A 20814-nucleotide genomic window follows, 5' to 3' on the forward strand; every position below is an offset into this window, starting at 1 on the left:
CCTGTCTCCCTGTCTGTGGGCTTTACTGGCTTTAGAGAAGGAAAAGGTATTGGCCATGTGGGCGATGTGCTGTAACTGAGTGGGCACACGCAGGCGTGTGTCCACATGACGGTGTGCGCGCGTGTGTGCCTATGTCTGCGTGTGCCTGGGGATCTGCAGCATCGATTCATCCTCATCATGAGACAGACCGCATCCTGCCATGCACTTCACCAGCGATTCTGTGCTCTGGGAAGGGTGCACACACACACACAAGCACACGCGCGCTCGGTCACTCTCTCTCCAGTTCTCAGAATGACCTCACCGCTTCAACCTCCGCTGACTCACAGCCCCCAGGGCCAGCGCAGCCCGGCCGGAAGTCTAACCCCCGCCAGCCAGCCACCCTCCCTTCCCCTCCCGCCGCCTCAGCACGCAGGCCCGCGGCGCCCCCTGGCGGGACCCTGGGACTCCTCGCGCCCCTCCGCCCCGTCCCCACGGGCGCACGCGCACAAGGCACTCCCAGAGCGCTGAGCTGGGTCCGCGGCGCTCTCTGCTGGCCGCTGCCTGTGAGGCCCCCGGTGGGTCCCCGGAGCCCAGTCCACCGCAGGGCTGGGAACGTCCCCTTGGCCCTTAGCCTGTTTCCCTGTTTCTTGCATCTCTGCCTCCTCTGCTGGACGGAAACCTTCCTGCGGCCTCACCCCTAGACATGCCGCCGTGCCAGGGGAGCTCTCCCTTCACCCTCACTCTCACACCCCCTGAGAGAAGGCCCCCCGGGAGCTCAGAACTGGGGCGTCAAGGCACCAACCTCTGCCTTTCCCTCTGGGACCCCCGCCCTTCTCCCCCCCAGGCAGACCTCGCTGGCGTCCGCTTGACTCTTAGGCACTCAGGGCATCCCTTTGCAAACATGCTGCATCGCTCCGGCTGTCCCCCAGCCCCTGTGCGATCCTCCATTCCACACGTACTTACTGGCAGCGGTTCTGTCTACCGCTGACATCTTGGGGACGTCTCTGACCTTCGGAAGCGAATACACACCGAGGCTCTATGTATACCACGAGGCCCTGCCCACCCACACCTCTCTCTCTCTCACACACACAGACACGCACACTGAAGCATCCAACTTGCTTGGGCTCAAATGCAGTTTTATTTCCTGCTGGTTTGACAGACACTCCATCCTGCAGGCCCATTCCCTTGGAAAACCCAGAATGAGTGGGCACAGTGCTCCGCAGAGGAATGGAGGGGAAAGGATGGCTGCCAGGGAGAGGGCAGTGGAGGCACTTAGGGACTTACCCCGGCCCTGAGGGGAAGGGCTGGTGCCCAGGGGAGGCGGAGGGGGCCTGGGCTGGGCTGGAGCCTCCCAGGTATTTCCCAGAAGCCCCTTCAGGCACTGTCACCTGCACTTCGGCGCCACCCCTCGTCCTGTTGTCACTTCCTGTGGTGGCGGGAGCACAGGGTATCCGGAGGGTTTGGGTGACAGGGCGGGTACTGTGGCCGGCAGTGTGCAAGGCTTTGCCCCCTAGGGACCTGGGGTGGGGCTGGAACGGGGGGTCAACAGCGCCTTCCAGCGTCCCAGTAGCCTCCCCTGACGTCCTTCTGGAGCCTTCTCTGGGTGCAGAGCTCGAGCCTGGCAAAGACACACGTGCTCACTCTCCATCCTGGCTCCTCCTCCTCCTCTCCTTAGAGCGTGCCCTCTGCTGTTCTCGCTCAGCCCGTAAGAGCCCAGAATGCGGCTGCATGTTATCAGACATCAGCCCTGAAGACCCCCAGAGCCTCCAGCCCACCTCTTGCCCTTTGCCTCAGAGAGGAGCGATGGCTGTTCCAAGGTCACATGGCCAGAGACAGGCAGGGCTGAGCCTGGAGTCCAGGCCTACCGTTCGTTACCTTTCCCCATCCCAACCTGCCTCCTCCTGGCACTCACAGGCCTTTGGGGCACGCAGGAGATCTGGGGGGTCCACCAACGACCGTCCTTCTGGCAGCGGATCAGCGGCAGATTGCGCTGGGCTAGTCCTTCTCGGCAGCGGTAGCGAAGCACCGTGTCCACCTCGTAGCGCAGCCGCGGGCGGCCAAACACTTGAGCCAGGGGCAGCTCTGGTGGGGGCCCACAGGACACTGTGAAGGAACACAGTTAGGAACTGGGAGCCTGGCTCTGTGGGTGACAGTTCCCAGAATCTCCATGGGGAAGAGAAAAATGGGCCACCACATGACAAAAAAAGATCCGGGACTCCTAGTGGACCCACATAATTTGTTAGCTCTCCCGTGGTCTGGAACACGTTCTGGCTCCGCTGTGTAGCTTTGCACACTCTGTCTACAAGCATCAGTCCCCCTGCTCCCCTAGCCCACCCCTCCACTTCCTTGCTGGGACCCTCCTTTGCCCGCCCTCACCCAGCCCCATCTTGCAGGTGTAGGACAGGTGGTAGTTGCAGGGCACATCACTCCATTGTCCCTGATCATGCCACACCATGACCACGCAGTTCTCTCCAGACAGGAAGTAGCTGTCAGGCTGCCCAGGGTTCCAGTTCTCATAGAGCTGGGGGGACGGAGGAGGTGGTAAGGAGCTCCTACACCAGGAGCTCCGGGAGAGGGCCTAGAGGATCTGGGGAGGAGGACGGGTGCGGGGTGGGGGGGCCAGGGTCAGGGGACAGGGTCAGGACGGTGCTTGCAGCAGGCTCCCTGGAAGGTGTCTCAGCCGGGGCTGCAGAAGCAGAGGCGGCACAGAAGGGCGGGCATCTCAGGGCCCCAGAACCCTAGGCTAGGGCTGAGGAGTAAGGGACCTCCGGCGAAGGGTAAAGGAGAGGGCAGGGGCTTTAGGGGAAGGAGAATGGGAGGCAGAAGGGAAGAGAGAAGGAGACAAGGAAGGGAGGAGAGCCCAGGGAGACCAGGGTAAAGGCACGAGAAAGGGAAGGAAGCCGGAAAAAGAAGGGGACAGGATCAGGAGGGGTGGGAGTGGCAGGGGACAGAAGTGCTTAGAGGAAGCGAGCTGGACGGCAGCGTCGACCGGGGCCTCTCACCAGGGGGACGCCATCCGACCACAAGAAGTCGCCTTCGATGGTCCTGTCGTTGAGCCCGATCCACTGGTACTCCCGGTACCGATCTGGGGAGACGGAGGCGTGCAGTGAGCGCCGCCGCCAGCAGATGGCGGCCGTTCCCCGCTCCCGGGCGGTCTGCGGCCACGGCCGGGCAAACCCTTCCCTGCCATCCAGAACCGCCCCTCCCGGGTTCTTCTCCCTCCCTCCAGCCTCTGCGCAAGGGCCAGATGGAAAGCAGGGGAATGGGGGTGGGAGAATAAGGAAGATATCGACCCAGGCTAGAAAAGGGGCGCTCTGGAAAAAGTGAAAACTTTCAACAGGATTGGAGTTGGGGGAGGCGGTTGGAGGGAGGAGAGCCGGGAGGTTGGAGGGGCTGGAGGCGGCCCCCTGCGCGGCGGCCCGGCCCACACAGGCGCACTCCAAGGCGAGGCCGCTGCCTTAGCGTAGCGTGGGAAGGAGGAAGAGAGAAAGAGAAGGGGAGTGAACGAATGGGTGAGGGAATGCAAGCTGGAGAAAACCGAGGAATGAGGGCATGGGTTAATGAGGAAAGCGGTTAGGCGAGTGAGAGAGCGAGCCGATGGCGGGGGCCCCTCCCACCCTGTCCCCGGGCCCACTGTTGATGAAGTCCTGTTCCTCGGGCGTGCTGATGCTGGCCAGATGCGCGCCGTACATCCGGCACTGGGTCTCTGCGTCCTCCCAGCTCCTTCTTGTGGAAAAATGCTTGTAGCAGGCGCCCTGGAAGGCGTCCCAGCCCGGGCTGCAGAAGTGGAGGCCTGTGGCACAGGAGGGCGGGCATCTCAGGGCCCCAGAACCCAGGGCGGACAGGAATCCTGGAAGGGACTGGGCTCCTTCCACTACCGCAAGCCGAGAGGGGAGGGACTAAGGGGGCACGAGGCGACGCCGAGGAGCTCGTGGAGAATGAGGGGGCTAGCAGGAGCCTGGAGGGGCTCTTGGGCAGGGCCCTTTCCTAAAAGACAGGGACGAGGTGGGGGATGGAGTTCCGGCCTGGGTCTCCATACTAAAGAGCAGTGCTCTTCTCTCCAGGAGAATGGAGCTTGTCATGTATTGACCGCCGATTAAATGCCAGGGGTATGCTTTGCACTGGTGTCGAACGGACCCCCATGAGAGGCATTTTGGTTTCACTTAGATAAGAAAATTGAGGGTAGCGCTCAGAGAAGTTGTGCAACTTGCCTAAAGCAGGGACTCACTAATGACAAGGCCAAAACCAATGTCCTCCCTCCCCGCTCCTAGAGGTAGCATATTATGGCAGGGTCCAGGCTTCAAACCTGCACCCCTCCATCCCTCAACACTCACCAACATCGCACAGGTCCCCCCCATAGCCAGGCAGACATAGGCAGTGGACCTCTCCCTCCACCTCCAAGCATGTCCCACCATTGTGGCAGGGGCTGGGGACACAGTCACCTAAGGGGGGAAAGAAGTGAGGCGTGGGGAGGAAGGCAGCCCGACGCTGCAGCCCAAGACCTCCAGGAGAGGGCGCAGAGGGTCCCTTAGCCGTGACCTCTCTGTCCTGGAAGCTGTAACGGCACCCTAAAAGCTCTCCCTAGAGCCTGCCTCTGGTCACAATCCAGCCCTGAGTTCTGGGTTTCTTTCCTTTCCCCGCTCCCCACTTCAGCATTGGCCCAGCCTTGTGTAGGCCATTGTTATGGCCACCAATGTGAGCCCAGCCCAAAAGAAGCTGGGGAGAAGTGGCCAGGAGGGCCCACGGGACCCAGGCCCTGGATGGAGAAATATGCTGGGCACAGAACATTGCAGATCTAAACTCTTATCTTGCTCCTGGCTCTTCTGTGTGACATTGGGCAGGTCATTTTTCTTCTCTAGGCTTGGAGTTTAGTCTCTCATCCCCTTGTCTTTGTGCCAGGTCCCAGCACAGTTCTGTATAGTGTAAGTAGGATGAATGGAAGTGAAGGAGGGGACCGGAGGATTACCATAGCAACAGTGGAGCGTGGGAGACCCTTGACTGCTCCTGAGACCTGATATACGTGTGGTCCACATGAATACTAACTGTTCTTCCTGCTGTCCACTGGGCAGTCAGTCAGCCTTACAGTGGTCAGTGGAGATCCAGCCCACTTTCCTCACTCTATGCCCTGCCCCTTCTCCTCCGGCCACAGCTCCCATTGTCCTGCAGTGCTGACTGGCCTCACACATGCAGCTCTCTCTCAACATCACTCAACCTCTCACCTCCCTTTCTTATATCCACAGACTCTTCCCCTTACAGGCTCCCTCTCCGAACTCCACTTTGGGCCTTCTGCAGGTTCTCCAACCCAGAATCCATCTCACCTGCTCCTTCTGGCTCCTTCTCCTCCAGGCAGTCCTCTTAGACTAACACACTACCCTGAGGGTCTGCAATCTGTTGTCTGGATCTAGCTCCATCTGGATAGGCCGGCCACCTGCTTTACTGGATTTTTTCTCTCTGGATCCTGGTGTAGGAGGTGGCTGTCCTTAGTGTGCCTGGGTGCTAGAGGAGCTGTCAGTTTCCAATCCTTTCTGGTTCGGATGACCCAGGGGAAGCTGGCTCCACAGACCAACTATGAAGGTCAAAGCCCTCAGCCCTGGGAGATTAAAAACCACCCCAGGGCAGGACCCTTCAGACTTTACCATCCACCTCTAGCAGCCATGGCCAAGGCCAACAATGCTTCATGCTGGCCACAGATCGCCCTGCCTGGTGGGAATCAGAGTGGGGTTGGGGAGAGAAGCTGCAGTCGATTCAAAGAATTTTGCTGGGATGACCTAGCTGTTTTGGGTAAAATGAATCTGCTTTTCCAGCGCCACTCCTCCTGTCATCTTCCCTCCTGCCAATCATTTCTTCCCAGCTGGTAATGCTGCCCACCTCCCAACCCCAGAGGAAGAGGTATTTCATTTAACCCATTAAGCACCAGGCCCCACAGAGGGGAGAATACTGAACTCCCCTCCCATTCCTCATACTTTCCTGCCCCTCCTGTTGTCCTTTCTGCTCCTTCCCATTCAGCCCTCCAACCTTGGGGGACAGAGCCTCTTAAACTTGGTCTTTGGTCGCCTACCCAGGCCATGGGTCCCTCCCCCTGGCTGTGGGCTGCAGAACCTGAGCCCAGTGCAGGCAGAGTTGTGTGAAGGCACTCTTCTTCTTGCCATCCTTCTGCTCTCTCTTTAGGGACACCTACTCTATACAACCAGGAAGTTTTTTCCTTTCTTCCCGTTGAAACAGCAGTCAAGACTTCTGAGTTACCCTCCAGGTGGGAGAACTAAGACACTGTAGATACCTCCAATTGTGCTCCTTTTCCCACCAAACCCCCTCCCTATCTGCCACAGGGCTGAACTCCAAGGCCAGTTGCACAGGGAGCTGACAGTTGACATGGGTAAGCCTGAGTGTGACGTAGGATGTGATCCATCTAAGCCAGGGGTCCTAGGGCTAAGGGAATCCCAGCCTTCTCCAGGGACCTGCACTGGGAATCTTAGCCTTCCTGAGTAGGGAGAGCTTCTCTCAGACCCTCGAACCTGACTCCTTCCTTCATATTGTCCATCACTTGCTCCTCGATCTGTGTCTTCTCCAGCATTAGGTACTTTGAGACTTTGGGTTTAGGGAGGGTGAAACCATTCCTCCTAGGGAGTAAGGAATGGTGATTAGTGCAGGAGTTAGTGGAGAAGAGGGAAGCTGTGGGTAGTGGGATGAGAGTTAGATACCACCCCCTGCTGAGATGCAGGGCTGGGGGCTGGGGGTGAGGGCACCTGAATGCCAGGGAACTGCTTCTATGCTGAGACTCTCAGTTACTATGACTTGGCACCACCAAGATGGATCGGAAGTGAACATAAATGAACAACGCATGCACCCCAGGCTGCGTGGGTTTCTCCCCATCAGGAGTGAGGGACTACAACCCCCAGCACTGCCTCAGACTATGGATGATGACTTCTCTGGGGGTAATGTGTACAGGCAAATTTTAGGATCTCAGTAGCTAGGAAGAAAAGTGTAGACAGGCCTGAGAAGGAGAGGCTGGGGGAATAATGAGGGGCTGTTATACTGCTGGGACAGACAAGGGGAGAAACCGAAGATGAAAAAGGAAGAGAGGCCAAGACACACACAGAGAGAGGGAGAGCCAGAGCCAGAGAAGAAGCATCCAAGTGCTCTCCATGACACAGACCCATGGGATGAGAGGGGTGGACATCAGGAGATGGAGACAGAGGGTACCAGAGCTTGGTTACAAAGCGGTTTAATAGAGATTTATTTCCAAGGCTTGTTTTCCATGAAACAGTCAAAAAATACTTCACAGAAGTAGTTGCTTAAGGCTCTTTGGGGGTACGGGCTCTCCTGGACCCCAGAGGTTGAGGGGTGGGAAGGGACTCCCAGGCTTCTCTGAGATCAATGGGAGGCATCTAAAGGGGACGGCATACAAGAGGGGGACAGGAGTAGTGGGAAATGGGCCGAGCCCTGAGGCTACAATAGGTGATGAGGGCCCCTGGAGAGGCCTGAGGATGCTCTGCGGGGCTGGTGAGATGTGAGCCACAGGTGGAGGGCCTGACAGCAGGCAAGGGTCACAGATGATCAGTGGAGGGGCTGGGGTCACAGGGTGAAGACTTGGAGAGCTGGGATGGAAGTCGCAGGTGGGTATCCGAGATTGGAGACCCATAGGTAGAGGTGGGTAAGAGAATGGAGGCAAAGGACAGGAGAATTTGGGATGATGGTGGGTTAAAGGACTACAGGTCAGGTGACCCAGAGCTGCAGTGGGAGGAAAAGAAGTAGGACAAAGAGGGCAGTTGAGCCTCGGACAGAATTACCTGATGCGGGGACCACGGCCACTCCACCTCGGCTGGCGCTGTCAGTGGGCAGCACTGGCTGGGCCTGCACTGAGGTCCCTGCTGGGGCAGTTCTTCCAGAATTATCTTCAGAGGGGGCCTCCAGCTCCCTGGCACCCTCAGGGGCCCGTGTGGCTGGAAGCAGGGAAGGGGTATCCTCGGAGCTCCCCATCTCCTCGCTCTCTCCTCGAGGCACCCCAGATAGATCAGGACCACCAGTTTCCTCCCCAACCTCTCTTGCCCCAACCAGAGTGGAAGGTGATGGGGAGGCTAGATTTCCCTCCCTGGGAGTGGGCAGAGTCTCAGTAGGTGGTCCATGGACCCTTGGAGGCCTGGGAGCTTCTGACTCTCTATCAGGAAGTGATGATGCATCAGGATGCAGGACTGCCTTTGCTGGTGCCTGGGAGAGTGACTCCTCCTGGTCTGCTGGCTCAGTGGGGAGAGAGGTCTCAGGGCCTGGGCTGCTGAGCTCGCTGGGCCATGCCCACAGGGCCTCATCCTCCACATCCTCCTCCTCTTCCTCTTCCTCTTTCTCTTCTTCATCCTCATATTTCTCTTCTTCCTCCAATGCCTTGCCTTCCTCTTCTGAGAACCCCGTGGGCGGTACCATGGATTGCGTTTCAAATTCTAGGCAAAGCACAAACGCTTCAGCACCAGGGACAGCGCCCACCCCGGAAGGAAAGAAAAAAGGGGAAGGGGTGGGTGGGCCCTGGGGAATAGGGAAGAGCCCGCCCTGAGGAGAGGTGGTTCTTGCTCCACACTGGAAGAACTTGACCCCAGCTACGTTGATGAGGCAACACTTGAGAAGGCTCTGTGAGCCGCCATTAGCCCCAGAGAACATGGTCATTGCATCTCCGACTCCTACTCTGCCAAAACTCTAGTCTGTTTTGGGTGGGTGAGGTGGAAGAGGGACCAAAGAAGGGAGGCCCCTCCTTTCCAGGGGGCAGCTCCTTAGCGCAAGCATCTCTTGCTCCATAGACTTGCGGGTAGAATTTGCTGGAAAAGCAAAAGTTGGGAAAGAGACAAGAAAGCTGCCCTGCACCCCTGAGCTGCTGAAAAAGGACAGGCCGTAGTCATGCCATACAGGACCCCAGCATCAACCTGGGCTTGCCTCTTCTGTCCCCAACTTCTTTCAGATCAAGACGTACTCAGGATAAGGGATTCAAGTTACCTAGGAGCGTCCTAGGGGCCTCTGCTGGGTCTTCCGGAGCGGAGCTTCCACCTCCTCCGTCCTCCATGATGGGGATGGAGTAGATGGCCCCACGGGACTCGCTCTCCATGGCTTCCTGAGGCAGCTGCAGTTCCTCCAGGGTCTCTGTCACTGTCACGATGGCCTCTAGTCCATCAGAGGCCGGGTCGGAGGCTGGGCTGGCGGCCTCAGGAATGGCAGAAGGCTGGGCTGAGTCTGTGGCAGGAGGAAAGTGCTGATGCGAGGCTGAATAGGTAGCTCTGCCCTTCCGGGTCGCAGCCTGCACCACGGAACTCTCTCAATTCTCTCACATCTTCCCTATGAAGCACCCAGTGGGACCCAGGGAGCATCCCAGAACTTCGTCACTCATTTCTCAAGCATTCATCAGGTGCCTACTGTGTGTCATGCCAAGTATTCTCCTGGGCCCTGAGGATACAGTGTAGAACAAAACAGCAAATCTCCTACCCTTAAGGGAAATTATATTCTAAATACAGATGACAAACAAACGTATATTATAATGTTCAAGGTAAAGAACACTTGAGCAGAGTTAGAAGATAGAGTGATGGGAAGTATTACTTTGGAGTGGTCAGGAAAGGCTCAGGTGTGAGATATTCCCAAGGGGCAGGGGCTGGAGCCAGCAGGATGGATGAAACAGCTTTAGTGCCTTGGGATCTTGGGCTTGGGACAAGGTATGAGGGGGTCCCAGGCATTCCTAAATTCTTTTTTTTAGAAAAGAGTCTCATTCTGTCACCCAGGCTGGAGTGCAGTGGCATGTTTCCAGCTCACTGCAACCTCCTGGGTTCAATTAATTCTCCCATCTCAGCCTCCCAAGTAGCTGGGACTACAGGCATGCGCCACCATGCTCAGCTAATTTTTGTATTTTTAGCAGAGATAGGGTTTCGCCATGTTTGCCAGGCTGATCTCAAACTCCTGGCCTCAAGTGGTCCACCAACCTTGGCCTTCCAAAGTGCTGGGATTATAGGAGTGAGCCACTGCACCCAGCCTCCAAAATTCTTGAAATAGAAGTGGGGGGGCTGCCATCTCCTCAGGATAGCTGGAGGGCAGAGTGCAGGAATAACTTCAGGCACCACGTGAGGATCTCAGTCATGGGGCAAGTAGGCAAGGGAAGGGGCCACCTCCTTCTGGGATCTACTCCCTTCAAATAACCAGATGTTTAGAATGGTTTACTTGTCCTCTGGGAAAGGGAGCCAAGAGCAGAAAACCAGTGAAGTGAAGGTGGAAGTGGGTTAAGAAAAGCCCTGAGGGCCGACTGTGCTCAGCCAGGCAAGACAGGACAGTGTGTCCCTGCCTTTATCACCGGCTCCAGTGAGCCTTACTCCACACCAGACCTTGTACCCTTGCTGCCTCTGTCATCCACCAACTGTAGTCCCAACTGGAGTCATGTTCCCCCTCCCCCTGCCCTTCCTTATGATCCAGTCCATTTCTTTCCAAAACCGTGCTTGGCTTGGCACACAGTCATAAGCAGCACATAGAAGTTTTAGCTGTTATTAATATTATTATTACTACCCCTATTCCAGGAGGCCTTTTCAGATGGATCCGTCTTCCTATGGACTTTTACTTCTCCACCCTTCCCCAGCCCCCAGCCGAAGATGTCCACAGATCTGTCCCAATGGAAGTAATGCTTTTCTCTCAGTCTCTCCTCATCCTGGGAGTGAGGCATCTTGTCTTCCCTTGGCTAGGGGTTTCCATGGCAAAAGCTGTGTCTTCCCCTTTTAAACCAAATGCTCCTTAAGGGTAAAGGCTGTGTCTTCTCTTATTTCTGCTTCTAGCTCTTACAGCAGTATTGCAGGCTTATAATTGGGGAAGGACCCAGACACCCCATGGCAATGCCTCTCTGATTGTCATTCACCCTTGGCCTGGGCCTTTTCCCTCTGAGGGTCCCAGGAACTACCTCCCCTCTAGCTCCCAACATAAGATATGGGCAGGTTTGGGTGCAGTGGCTCACACATATAAATCCTAGCAGTTCAGGAGGCCCAGATATGCAGATCGCTTGAGCTCAGGAGTTCAAGACCAGCCTGTGGATGTGGCAAAAACCCCATCTCTACAAAAATTAGCCAGATATGATGGCCTGAGCCTGTGGTCTCGTCTACTCTGGAGGCTGACATGGAAGGATCCCCTGAGCCCAAGGAGGTTGAGGCTACAGCGAACCATGATCATACCACTGCACTCCAGCCTGGGTGACAGAGTGAGACTCTGTCTCAAAAAACGCAAAAACAAACCACAAGATGTGGGCAGAAAGCTATCTCTATTCCCAAATGTACTTAAGATCATGCTCCCTTTAGGGGGAATTGTGTCCATCCACCAGGATTTGCTAGTTAAAGATCTGAAACCTTCTTTAAGCTGTAGGTTCTGGAAATCCTCCAGCGGGCTCCTGAGGGTATTTGGTTCCTGACTGGAATAATCTGAGCAGATTACTCATTGGATTCAGAGAATGTTGGTCATCTCTGCTCTGCTAACAAGCTGACAGGAAATGGGAGCATCTTTCAGCAGCCCAGCTGAAACAAGCAAGGCATGGACACTGGTGGGAAGGCAGATAAGGGGAGGCCAAAAGGTGACCATACCTTGGGCCAAGTAGCTGACAGACACCACACCAGGGTGCATGCCCGGAATTAGACTCCCAGATGACAAGCTGGACTTCACCCACGACCCCTTCAGGCAAATGGCAAAGCCCTGAGGTGCACTGATCAGACCGGGGTAGAGCTTTTAGGGCTCAACTCTGCCTTTCTGAGACTGGTCTCAGCTTCTGCAGGGAGGTGGGCTCACCTCGGAAGCAGTAGACGTTGAAGCGGCTGTGCTTGTTGGGGAAGCCAGTCTGGTTGGGGAAGAGGAAGAGAGTCTTGACGCCTGGCAAGCCCCCACCACAGCGCTGGCTGGGTGTGACAATGGGGTAGCGCACACTGCCGTCAGCCAGCCACCCTGGGCTGCAGCGGTCCAGGCCACCATCCCAGGCTGCATACAGCTGGCCCGTGGTGGCAATCTCTGCACCCCGTTCCTGGCAGTACGCCCGTGCTTCCTCCAACGTCAGCTTTTCTGGAGGATCCCCCAGGAACAGTTCTCCTGGGTGGAGAAGAGCAGGCTGGGTTACCAGGCAGCTGGTAGCTCCTTCCACTCTGGGCTCCCATAGGAACCCTGGGCAAGTTCCCTCATCTGTGCCAGGGAGTCAACTACTCTACTTCATAGGATCAAAGTCTGAATAGAACCTCAAGATGGATAGTAGAGCTCAAAGAAATGGGGCCCAAACTATTCATTCTGCAGAGTCATGCACAGAGTCCACCCAGCAGGTGGCAGAGGAGCTCAACTCGGTATCCTGCTGCCTGGCTGAGACTTTGGTCTTGAGCTTGTTCTGTGACAGTGTTTGCAGAGAGGGACACCAATTGTCTCCTTCCTCCTGCTTGCTCCCTTAAACTTGAGAGGGGTAGTAAAGTCCTGCAGAGGCCCCAGGAGGACCTATGGGAACTACAGGGGTGGGAGATTGTCCCCTGGGAATCTCTCACTCCCACTCACCATTCAGGTCTTCAGCATAACAGTAGACATCATAGAGGTCATCTGGGTCTACCACACCGTAGTTCCGGACCCCGGGGAAGCCATCCATGTCTCCATAACAGGCCTCTCGTGGGGTCTGGATAGGATACCTGGGGACGACGGACAGAATCACTTAGTACAGATGCCTTCACCAGAGAGCCAGCCCATACTGACTCTCCTGAGTCCCACTGCCCCCTCAGTGCAGCCACTTGCAGACAGCTGGCCATCCTCCCAGCTCTGCAGGGATGCACATGCTTGGGGTCCTCCCCTCCCCTCCTCAGACCCGTCACATCCCCCAGAGGCAGAGAGCCCTGTGTGCCCAGCCTGATGCAGCAGGCAGCACCTGGCAGAAGGGGGGCCGTGGCCACCGCAGGAGACAATAGAAGCCCCAGTTCAGAGCCCCAGTCCACAGCCCCAGCCCACCTCACGGTCTGATCCGACAGCCAGCCAGCATCGCATTGCTCATAGCCTCCAAGGTAGGCGGCGTAGAGCTGCTCCGGAGTGGCGATGTGGGCTCCGATGCGGGCACAGGCCTCCTGGGCCCCAACAAAAGAGAAAGCGTAGCGGGCAGAGCCCTCTCGGTAGAGAAAGACGACCCCTGTGGGGCAGAGAGGACCCCTTAGCCAAGTGACCACCCAGCACACCACTGGCCTCCCCTCACCCTCCTTGTCACTCCTCTGTACACAGGGGTAAAGTTCAATTGTGCTCACTCTACAGCATGAGGGACTCAAGTTAGACTGCGGGCAGAATTTCCTCCACCTGAAGAAAGGAGGCAACAAAGGCCTGTGTCTACCTCCTCACTCTTTTTCCAACCCAGGCTGCGCCTTCTAGCTACCTTTGCTTCCCCCTTACACTGTGGCGCCCCTCCCCGCCCCCAGAGCAAGAGTCCTCCCTTCCCTGGCTTCCTCCCTCCGGGAACCTCCCTGCCCTCTCACCTTTGACCTTGACCTCCACCGCGTCGCTGCTGTCGTCGATGCCGTGCTGGACCTCGCAGCGGTAGATGCCTGAGTCGTTGGGACGCAGCTCGCTCAGCGCCAGGGAGACATCGGTGAGCGACGCGGGGTACGCAGGTAGTGCCACGCGGAACCGGTAGGCCTCGTTCACCTTGACGCGCACTCCCCGCGCCACCAGCACCTCTGCCTCCCGGCCCCCGGACAGGAAGGTCCACTTGACCCGCGGAGAGCCCAGCACCGCCCTGCGGCTTGGCGGCGGCCGCAGGTAGTGGACGTGGCACGGGATGGTGAGGGCGCCGCCGAGCACGCCCTGCAGCGGCGCGTCGCCGGAGATGCGCACGCGGAAGGCGCGGTCCTCTGTGAACGGGTGCAGCCGGATGGAACTTCGCGCTGTGGACCCTCGGAGTCCCACCCGGTGGCCTCCAAGCCCCGCTCCAGGATCCCTCCTTCCTCCCCAGGATTCCCTGCTCCCCCTAGGACCTGGGGCCAGGGTCCTGCAGCCCTATCTCTGGGTCCTCCAGGCCCACCCCCACGGTCTCCAGACCCATCCCCCAAAGTCTCCCAGTCAATGCTGCCCCAGGATTCCTTGTCCTGCTCTCAGAGTCTTCCACTTACCCTCCAAAATTCCCAGACCACAGCCCAGGGTCCTCTGACCTCACCCTCTGGGTCCTCCGACCACACCCCCTGGGTCCTCCAGCCCAGTTTCCCAGTCTATTCCCTTAGGGTCTCCTTCAGGGTTTCTCCCATTTCCACCCCTTTCCTGCCTCCTAGTTCCAGGGTCCCCCATCCCTCACCTGAGAGACCCAAAGCCTTGTCCCAGCGCCCCTCCCTAGTCCTGCCCCAGGAATCCTCCACCCCACTAGACGCTCACAGCTCAGCCCTTATTTCCAGGTGTTCCAGCCTGGACCCTTCTCCACAGCCCTCCCAATTCTCTCTCTTCCTGGGACCGCTGAGCCTGGAAGCAGCTGGTTAGGGCTGAACAAGACAGAGATGGTGACCCCAAGTGGGGTGGCTTACCTGAGCTGTCTCCTTCCAGAACATCTGCTAGGGCTGCAGGAACCTGGGCCAGGACCAGGGCTGCCAGCAGGGGCAGGAGCAGCTGAGCCATGCCGCAGGCTCACGGAGGGACTAGAGAAGGAAAGACCGGGTAGACTTCAGGACTGACTTCCTCTGGTCCCCTACCACACCCACGTGGGTTCGCACATATCCTGGCTCCAGAAGCCCCCTACCTTCACATCACCGTGAACTCTCTGTTTCTGATCCCCATCTTCCCACCAAGGGATTTCTTCTCAGAACCAAAACCCAAGTCCTAGTCAACTCACTATGTGACCTAAGCCAAGCTCCCTACTTTCTCTGGGGCTTTATTTTCTTGTTCTTTTTTTTTTTTTTTTGAGACGGAGTTTCGCTCTTGTTACCCAGGCTGGAGTGCAATGGCTGGATCTCGGCTCACCGCAACCTCCGCCTCCTGGGCTCAGGCAATTCTCCTGCCTCAGCCTCCTGAGTAGCTGGGATTACAGGCACGTGCCACCATGCCCAGCTAATTTTTTGTATTTTTAGTAGAGACGGGGTTTCACCATGTTGACCAGGATGGTCTCGATCTCTTGACCTCGTGATCCACCCGCCTCAGCCTCCCAAAGTGCTGGGATTACAGGCTTGAGCCACCGCGCCCGGCTATTTTCTTGTTCTTGTTTTTTTTTTTTTTTTTTTTTTTTTTTTTTAAGACAGTTTCACCATGTTGGTCAGGCTGGTCTTGAACTCCTGACCTCAGGAGAGCCACCCGCCTAGGCCTCCAAAGTGCTTGGATTACAGGCATAAGCCACCGCACCTGGCCCTATTTTCTTGTTTATAAAAAGGCATCATTATCACTACCTCATGAGTGTGATAAGATGGGACCATGTGCTGTGAGAGTGTTTTGTATCTTAAAACTTCTGTACTAATGCACAGCCCCAGGCACACAGTAGGAACTCAGCATATAGCATGAACGGTGGGTGCTGTTATACTCAGAATTCCATCTGCTCCTCCCAGTGCCAGACTCTGTCCTCGAACCCAGAGCCTCCTCCCACAGTACCTCTCTAGCCTTCCCTGACTGTCCCTGCCTCCGTGGACACCATACTCACCTGACTTCTTCCAGGAGGGCCTCCTAGACTGAACCCAAGCAAGCACAGCTTCTCCCGAGTCTACCCTCTCCTCTACCTCCTCCCCACCATTACTTGTAAGGAAACTTTTCTCTTTACTCCCCAGCATCCTCCATCCCCCTTCCTTGGCTGCCTCCTCCCTTCTTCTTCCCAGCCTCTCCTTTCTGCCTGGCACGGGCTTTCCCACCGGAACTCCTGGCTCAGAAACCAGCTGGGACAAAGCCCCTGTCTCTGCCAGTCTGGCCTCCATCCAGCCCCTCCCTTCCCCCACCCCACCTTTTGTGAAAGCCTTGGGCTGGAGGGTGGACTGAGGGGGGTGAGAATAAATGTGAGGGGCCACCCCTTTCTACCCCTGGCTATCAGAAGCTCTGGAACCCAGAATATTCCTCCAAAGATCTCAAAGCATTTACACTCTCATAAAAGGGACACAGTGTGACACTGAGAAATGGAGACATAGGCTCAGAGGGTAGTGCTGACCCTGGATCCCTGGCAAAGCCAAGTCAGGCACCAGGGCAATGTGCTCCCAGGAGAGGAGGCCCAGAGCTAGTGTCCAACGTCATCTTTAAGGGTTGGGCTAAACTTAGGAGAGCATGGAGATCCAGGTCTGCCATGGAATAGGCCAATGATGCAGCAAGAGAATTGAAGGTTAGACTGCAGGCAGGACTTCCTAGAGATCAGGTTTATTCCACTGGCTATGTACTCCTACTCCAGGCCCACTGTTGATCCCCCATGATCCCCTACCATCTCAGGTTCTGCCTTCATACCTGCCCCCCACTTTCCTAAGCCTGAGCTGATGGGAAATTTCCTACTTTTCCCAGATCCTCCCACCTGCTTGCCATCATAACTTCATCTCTCCCACTGTGCCTGGGCATCATTCCCTCAGGGTCAGAGTTGGGGGAGGAGTGGCACAACCAGATGTTTATGGCCTCTCTCTGACCTTGGAGAGGTAGGAAGTTCTTGATGGGGCCAGATTAGAGGTGCTGAGATCAGCTTCAGGCATGGGGGCACTTGGGATGACTATTCTGGGGCTGGAGTGGGGACCATTCAGCCAGTGCCTGCTGCGTGCTGGGAAGACTGTTTGCCATGCATCTGAGCAGTGCCAGAGCCTGGGCCTGGTCCCCTTCTGGAGCCCTCCCTCCCTTCTCTCTGGGCTAGAGCTGGAGCTGCTCACAGATCTGGCTCCCAACTCTCTGGCAGCGGCCCAGAAACCCATATAGTTGGAGTCACTTTGGGGCCAACACCCTGGGCCACCCTTTCACCTCTGATCTGACAGTGGGAGAGTGAGGGAAGAGGGTCTGAGGCCAATGAGGACCTAACTGCTCTGGAATATGGAGGGCCACCTGTCCCTGATCCCAAGAATGGGAGTCACTGACCAGAGAGGCCAAGAGGGTAACCCCACGAGGTTCTCAGAGAGCTCTGTTTCCCCAGGCTTGGGCTTCAGCCCTCCCGGATGCAGCTAGAAACCCTGATGAAACTGAGACTTCCCCACATCTGGTGCCAGCCTCGGAACCAGGGGTCCAGGGTTCTGTGGCCTTCTCTATCCCACAGACCACTCACCTCCACACCGTCTTCTCCTCCTCCAGAGCAGGGCACACCACTCTGTCTCTAACCCTGAGAGCTCAGCAGTCATGCTGTCCCTTCCCCTGACTCCACAACACCCCCTCTCTGTTTCTGCTCCAGCTTCTGGATCTCTGCCCTTTTTCTGAATTTCTCGAGCTGTTCAGGAAACTTTCCTCTTATTACATCATCATTTCTGTTTGACCGTGGATGGATGTCCATCTCCCTCACAGTCTTCATAGACCCAACCCAGAGAGTTAAGACCAGGCTCTGTGTGTTCCGTGTGTGTATGTGCAGGCATGCACATGTGTACACACACCTAACCATGCTGGACCACCCTCCACGCTGAATGCCCATCAGCTGGCAGCCAAGGTCTGTCCCACAGGAACTGAGTTCCAGCCCTCAGCAGGGGCAGCAGGGAGGTGCAAGAGGTCAGAACTTTGCCCATAGCAGGAGGGAAGCTCTCTGTTACCCGCTTAATGGCTTCATGAGAAGCAACATGAGCCTACACGATATCAGCGATATCAGCAGGGCCTTAGGGCCTGTGGGAGTAATTGCAATCATTATATAAATAGTCCTTTTTATTGGAAGCACAACTAATAATACTATTAGCAACATCACCAGCCGAGCTGTTATACATCCCTCTCCTGCAGAATCTGAAAGGTGGATGGTGCTGTTATAAATAACAAAGTCAGCCAGAACGACATAGGCACTGGTAATGCTGTGGGTGGGTCTATGGGTAACACTGTTCCCTGATCTTACTGTTCTCATCTGCAATCTAAGTAATGCGGATAATAACGGTGCCCCTCCATACTGATGCCAATGTCTTGGTCCTATTAGAACCATGTAGGCAGAGCTATTCTAATAAGTGGGGGAATGCCTGATAGGATATGGAAATACCTGGCAGAGGGAATTCCCAGGTCCCTGGCAGTGCTGGGAATGCAAGAGGGAATGCAAGAGTGCGAATGGAATTCTGGCTAGCAGTTACTGACGTCTACCCCAGGCAGTTCTCCTAAATGCTTCCCGTGGATAACCTCAACTGTGAGAAAAAGATTGTTTATATTCCGCTCATGACACCGATGAGGACTCCGAGGTTCAGGTGGGTCAACTAAGTGCCCCAAGGTCACAGAGCAAGGTGCGGAGTTTGGATTGCAGCCGAAGTCAGCGCCCCGACCACCCCTTACAGCGGCTCTGACCGGTTGTCCTGCCCGGCTACAGTAAGGTGTCCCCAGAAGGGCTGCTGGCCGCTGCTCCTCCCGCAGAGCTGCCTGCGCGTGGGGCACGGAGGCAGGGACTGATCCGGATCGCTGCCGCCATGCCCCGGACAAGGTCGGAAACCTCTGGGACAGGAGAGCGCAGCAGGGAAGACGCGAGGACCCGAGGGGCTGCAGATCAGACTGCGAGCAGCGCGGGGGGCTGCCACCCCGCAGAGCTGGAAGCTTGTAGGTCCGAGACGGCAGCAGCAGCTCCCCGGGTGCTCGGGGCTGGCCGACCGCCTACCCCGCCGCGGGGTCAGGAGTCTACGCGTTGGGTGCCCCAGAGCCTCGAGGCAAGGGCCGGGAGGCCGGGGGGCGGGTGCGGGGGGCGGCGCGGACCAGGTGGGCACTCCCCTCCCTCTGTCCCTCGCCCCAGGGCGGGCGGCAGGGCTGCGGAGGCACTCACCTACCCCGGGCTCGGGTTGGGGCGCGGCACTGCGAAGTTTGTCGCCTCCTCCGGGGGTCTCCTCCCGGTCCACGGCTCGGTCCTGCAGCTGCAGCTGAGACTGCGGCGGGGACTGCGCGGGCGCAAGGAGAGGCTGGGGCCGCAGGACCTTCGGAAGGCGCCGCACAAAACCCCCTTTCTTCCCCCCGCCCCTGCCCCGCCCTCCCCGGGGCCGCCCCCGCCCCCTGGCCTGGAGCGCGGGGGGCTCGGGATGGTCACGGGACCCTCTGCCTTCTCTGCGTCGGTTCCCGGCGGCAGCGGCGAGAGCAAGGACGAGCGAAGTAGGACATCGTTCCGGGGATGAGAAGCCGAGGACTTGGAGTAGGGAGGAGGGGCAGGAGGGGCGGGGAAGGAGCGTTCGCCAAGCGTTCGCGGAGCTAGAGGATGACGATGTTGCAGCTGGAGGGGTGGAAGTTGGACAGCCGGAGGGACTTCTCTTTGGTCCATGAAGGAGGAGGGATTCAGTTAGACTGTAGGGAAGTGGATGAAGGGAGAATGGGGGCTTTGCTCCTGAAAAGAGACACCCTTCCCAATAAAAACGCAAAGTTCGTTTCTGGAGGCAGAATGGGGTGCAAATGACCCTGGAGGCAGCTATGATTGGGCTTTGGCTCCTATGATGCTCCCACTCCCTGCACAGAGGAGGAGCTGACTTTGCAGCTGAAAGGATGGAGGTTAGACAGCAGAACCATAGGTTAAGCACAGCCAAGTCAGGAAATCTCCAGACCTGGGATGGGGGTGGGGTGTGGTGCCGCTGTGAAGGGACATTACCAGTCATGCAAACCAATGTGCAAAATGCAGGCGTTGCCGGGAGCCCAGAAGGCCTACTGGCCAGGGCTGTGGATGCTGAATGTGCAGCCTGATGCCAGGGGGTGGGCCTTGATGCTGCCCAGCCAGGAACTCCTCAGCGCCCAGAATACCAATGACTCCTTTCCCCCAGCTCCAGCGCCTCTGTTTCCTTCTCCTTTCCCAGGCTCTCTTTGCCTTTCCTCCTCCCTCCTGAGTCTGTAGGCAAAGCCCCTGGCACGGACAGTAGGCAGGACAGCCAGATGCCTAGATTCCCTCCCCTGGATACCAATGTTGGCACCAAGGATAGCTTTGGAGGGCTTTGATCCATATAATCTCCACAGCATCTTCAAAATACCCCAAGTAAAGTGAGGTGCGCTCAATGCACATGCAGTTCAGGGCAGGACCCCAGTCTGCCATCTAGACTGCACTCTAGGCCCCTCCTGGGAACTCTGGATGGCTCCCCACTGAATGTGCCAGCACCCCTACTCACCACTGCCTGGCTTTCACTCCCAGTGCTATGGACTTGGTTCCAAACGGCTTTGAGAAGCTCACAAAAAAAAAAAAAAAAAAAAAAAGACACCCACTCCAAATCCTTGAGGATCTAAAGAGAAGATTCTGGCCCCTACCCAGAGACCCATCTACTGTAGGGCCACGACAAGAAGACCCGGGCTGTAGGAGGGGTGGATGGTAAATTTCCTTACTAAGAAAAATGCTGGCCGGTCGCAGTGGCTCATGCCTGTAATCCCAGCATTTTGGGAGGCCGAGGTGGGTGGATCACCTTAGGTCAGGGGTTCAAGACCAGCCTAACAAACATAGTGAAATTCTGTCTCTACTAAAAAAATACAAAAATTAGCTGGATATGGTGGTAGGTGCCTGTAATCCCAGCTACTCAGGAGGCTGAGGCAGGAGAATCGCTTGAATCCGGAAGGCGGAGATTGCAGTGTGCCAAGATCGCACCACTGCACTCAAGCCTGGGTGACAGTGCAAGACTCCATCTCAGAAAAAGAAAAGAGAAGAAAAGAAAAATGCCCCAGGCAGGGATGCAAGACTGAAAGGGACAGAGGAAGGTGCCTGGGAGAGTCTGGGGTGGAAGGGACCTCAATCTATTCACTTTGTTAAACAAATATGAGTTGAACTGAATTCCAACTGTGGACCAGGAACTGCAC

General features: G+C 56.9%; 1 protein-coding gene across 4 annotated transcripts; it reads right to left on the reverse strand.

The window, feature by feature from the left end:
• Window positions 1–1094: 1094 nt before the first annotated feature.
• Window positions 1095–19386, reverse strand: BCAN (brevican). 4 transcript variants are annotated; one of them, XM_010348468.3, is made up of 14 exons: window positions 18828–19381; window positions 14487–14597; window positions 13452–13826; window positions 12940–13114; window positions 12499–12626; window positions 11758–12051; window positions 8956–9189; window positions 7767–8411; window positions 4314–4421; window positions 3614–3772; window positions 2982–3064; window positions 2356–2500; window positions 1892–2082; window positions 1095–1597 (listed from the first exon to the last, which is right to left on the reverse strand). In XM_010348468.3, the coding sequence occupies exons 2-14, from the start codon at window positions 14575–14577 to the stop codon at window positions 1490–1492; spliced, it is 2736 nt and encodes a 911-aa protein (XP_010346770.1). In that variant the 5' UTR covers window positions 14578–14597; window positions 18828–19381; the 3' UTR covers window positions 1095–1489. The 4 variants fall into 4 exon arrangements, with proteins under 4 accessions (XP_010346770.1, XP_010346769.1, XP_074245651.1 ...); XM_010348467.3 differs by having other exon boundaries at window positions 18824–19380; XM_074389550.1 differs by lacking the exon at window positions 18828–19381 and adding an exon at window positions 15587–17518.
• Between the last annotated feature and the right edge of the window lie 1428 nt (window positions 19387–20814).

The sequence above is a fragment of the Saimiri boliviensis genome, chromosome 19 (assembly GCF_048565385.1).
Source record: "Saimiri boliviensis isolate mSaiBol1 chromosome 19, mSaiBol1.pri, whole genome shotgun sequence".
NCBI lineage: Eukaryota > Metazoa > Chordata > Mammalia > Primates > Cebidae > Saimiri > Saimiri boliviensis.

Bases quoted from the DNA above. Each gene is read 5' to 3' on its own strand.
- BCAN (XM_010348468.3), bottom strand. From the start codon at position 14,577: ATGGCTCAGCTGCTCCTGCCCCTGCTGGCAGCCCTGGTCCTGGCCCAG. The intron at 12,627-12,939 runs GTGGGCTGGGGC...CGTCGTCCCCAG, and splicing joins CTGTCGGATCAGACCGTGAG to GTATCCTATCCAGACCCCAC. The intron at 3,065-3,613 runs GTGGGCCCGGGG...CCGTCTCCCCAG, and splicing joins GGAACAGGACTTCATCAACA to ATCGGTACCGGGAGTACCAG.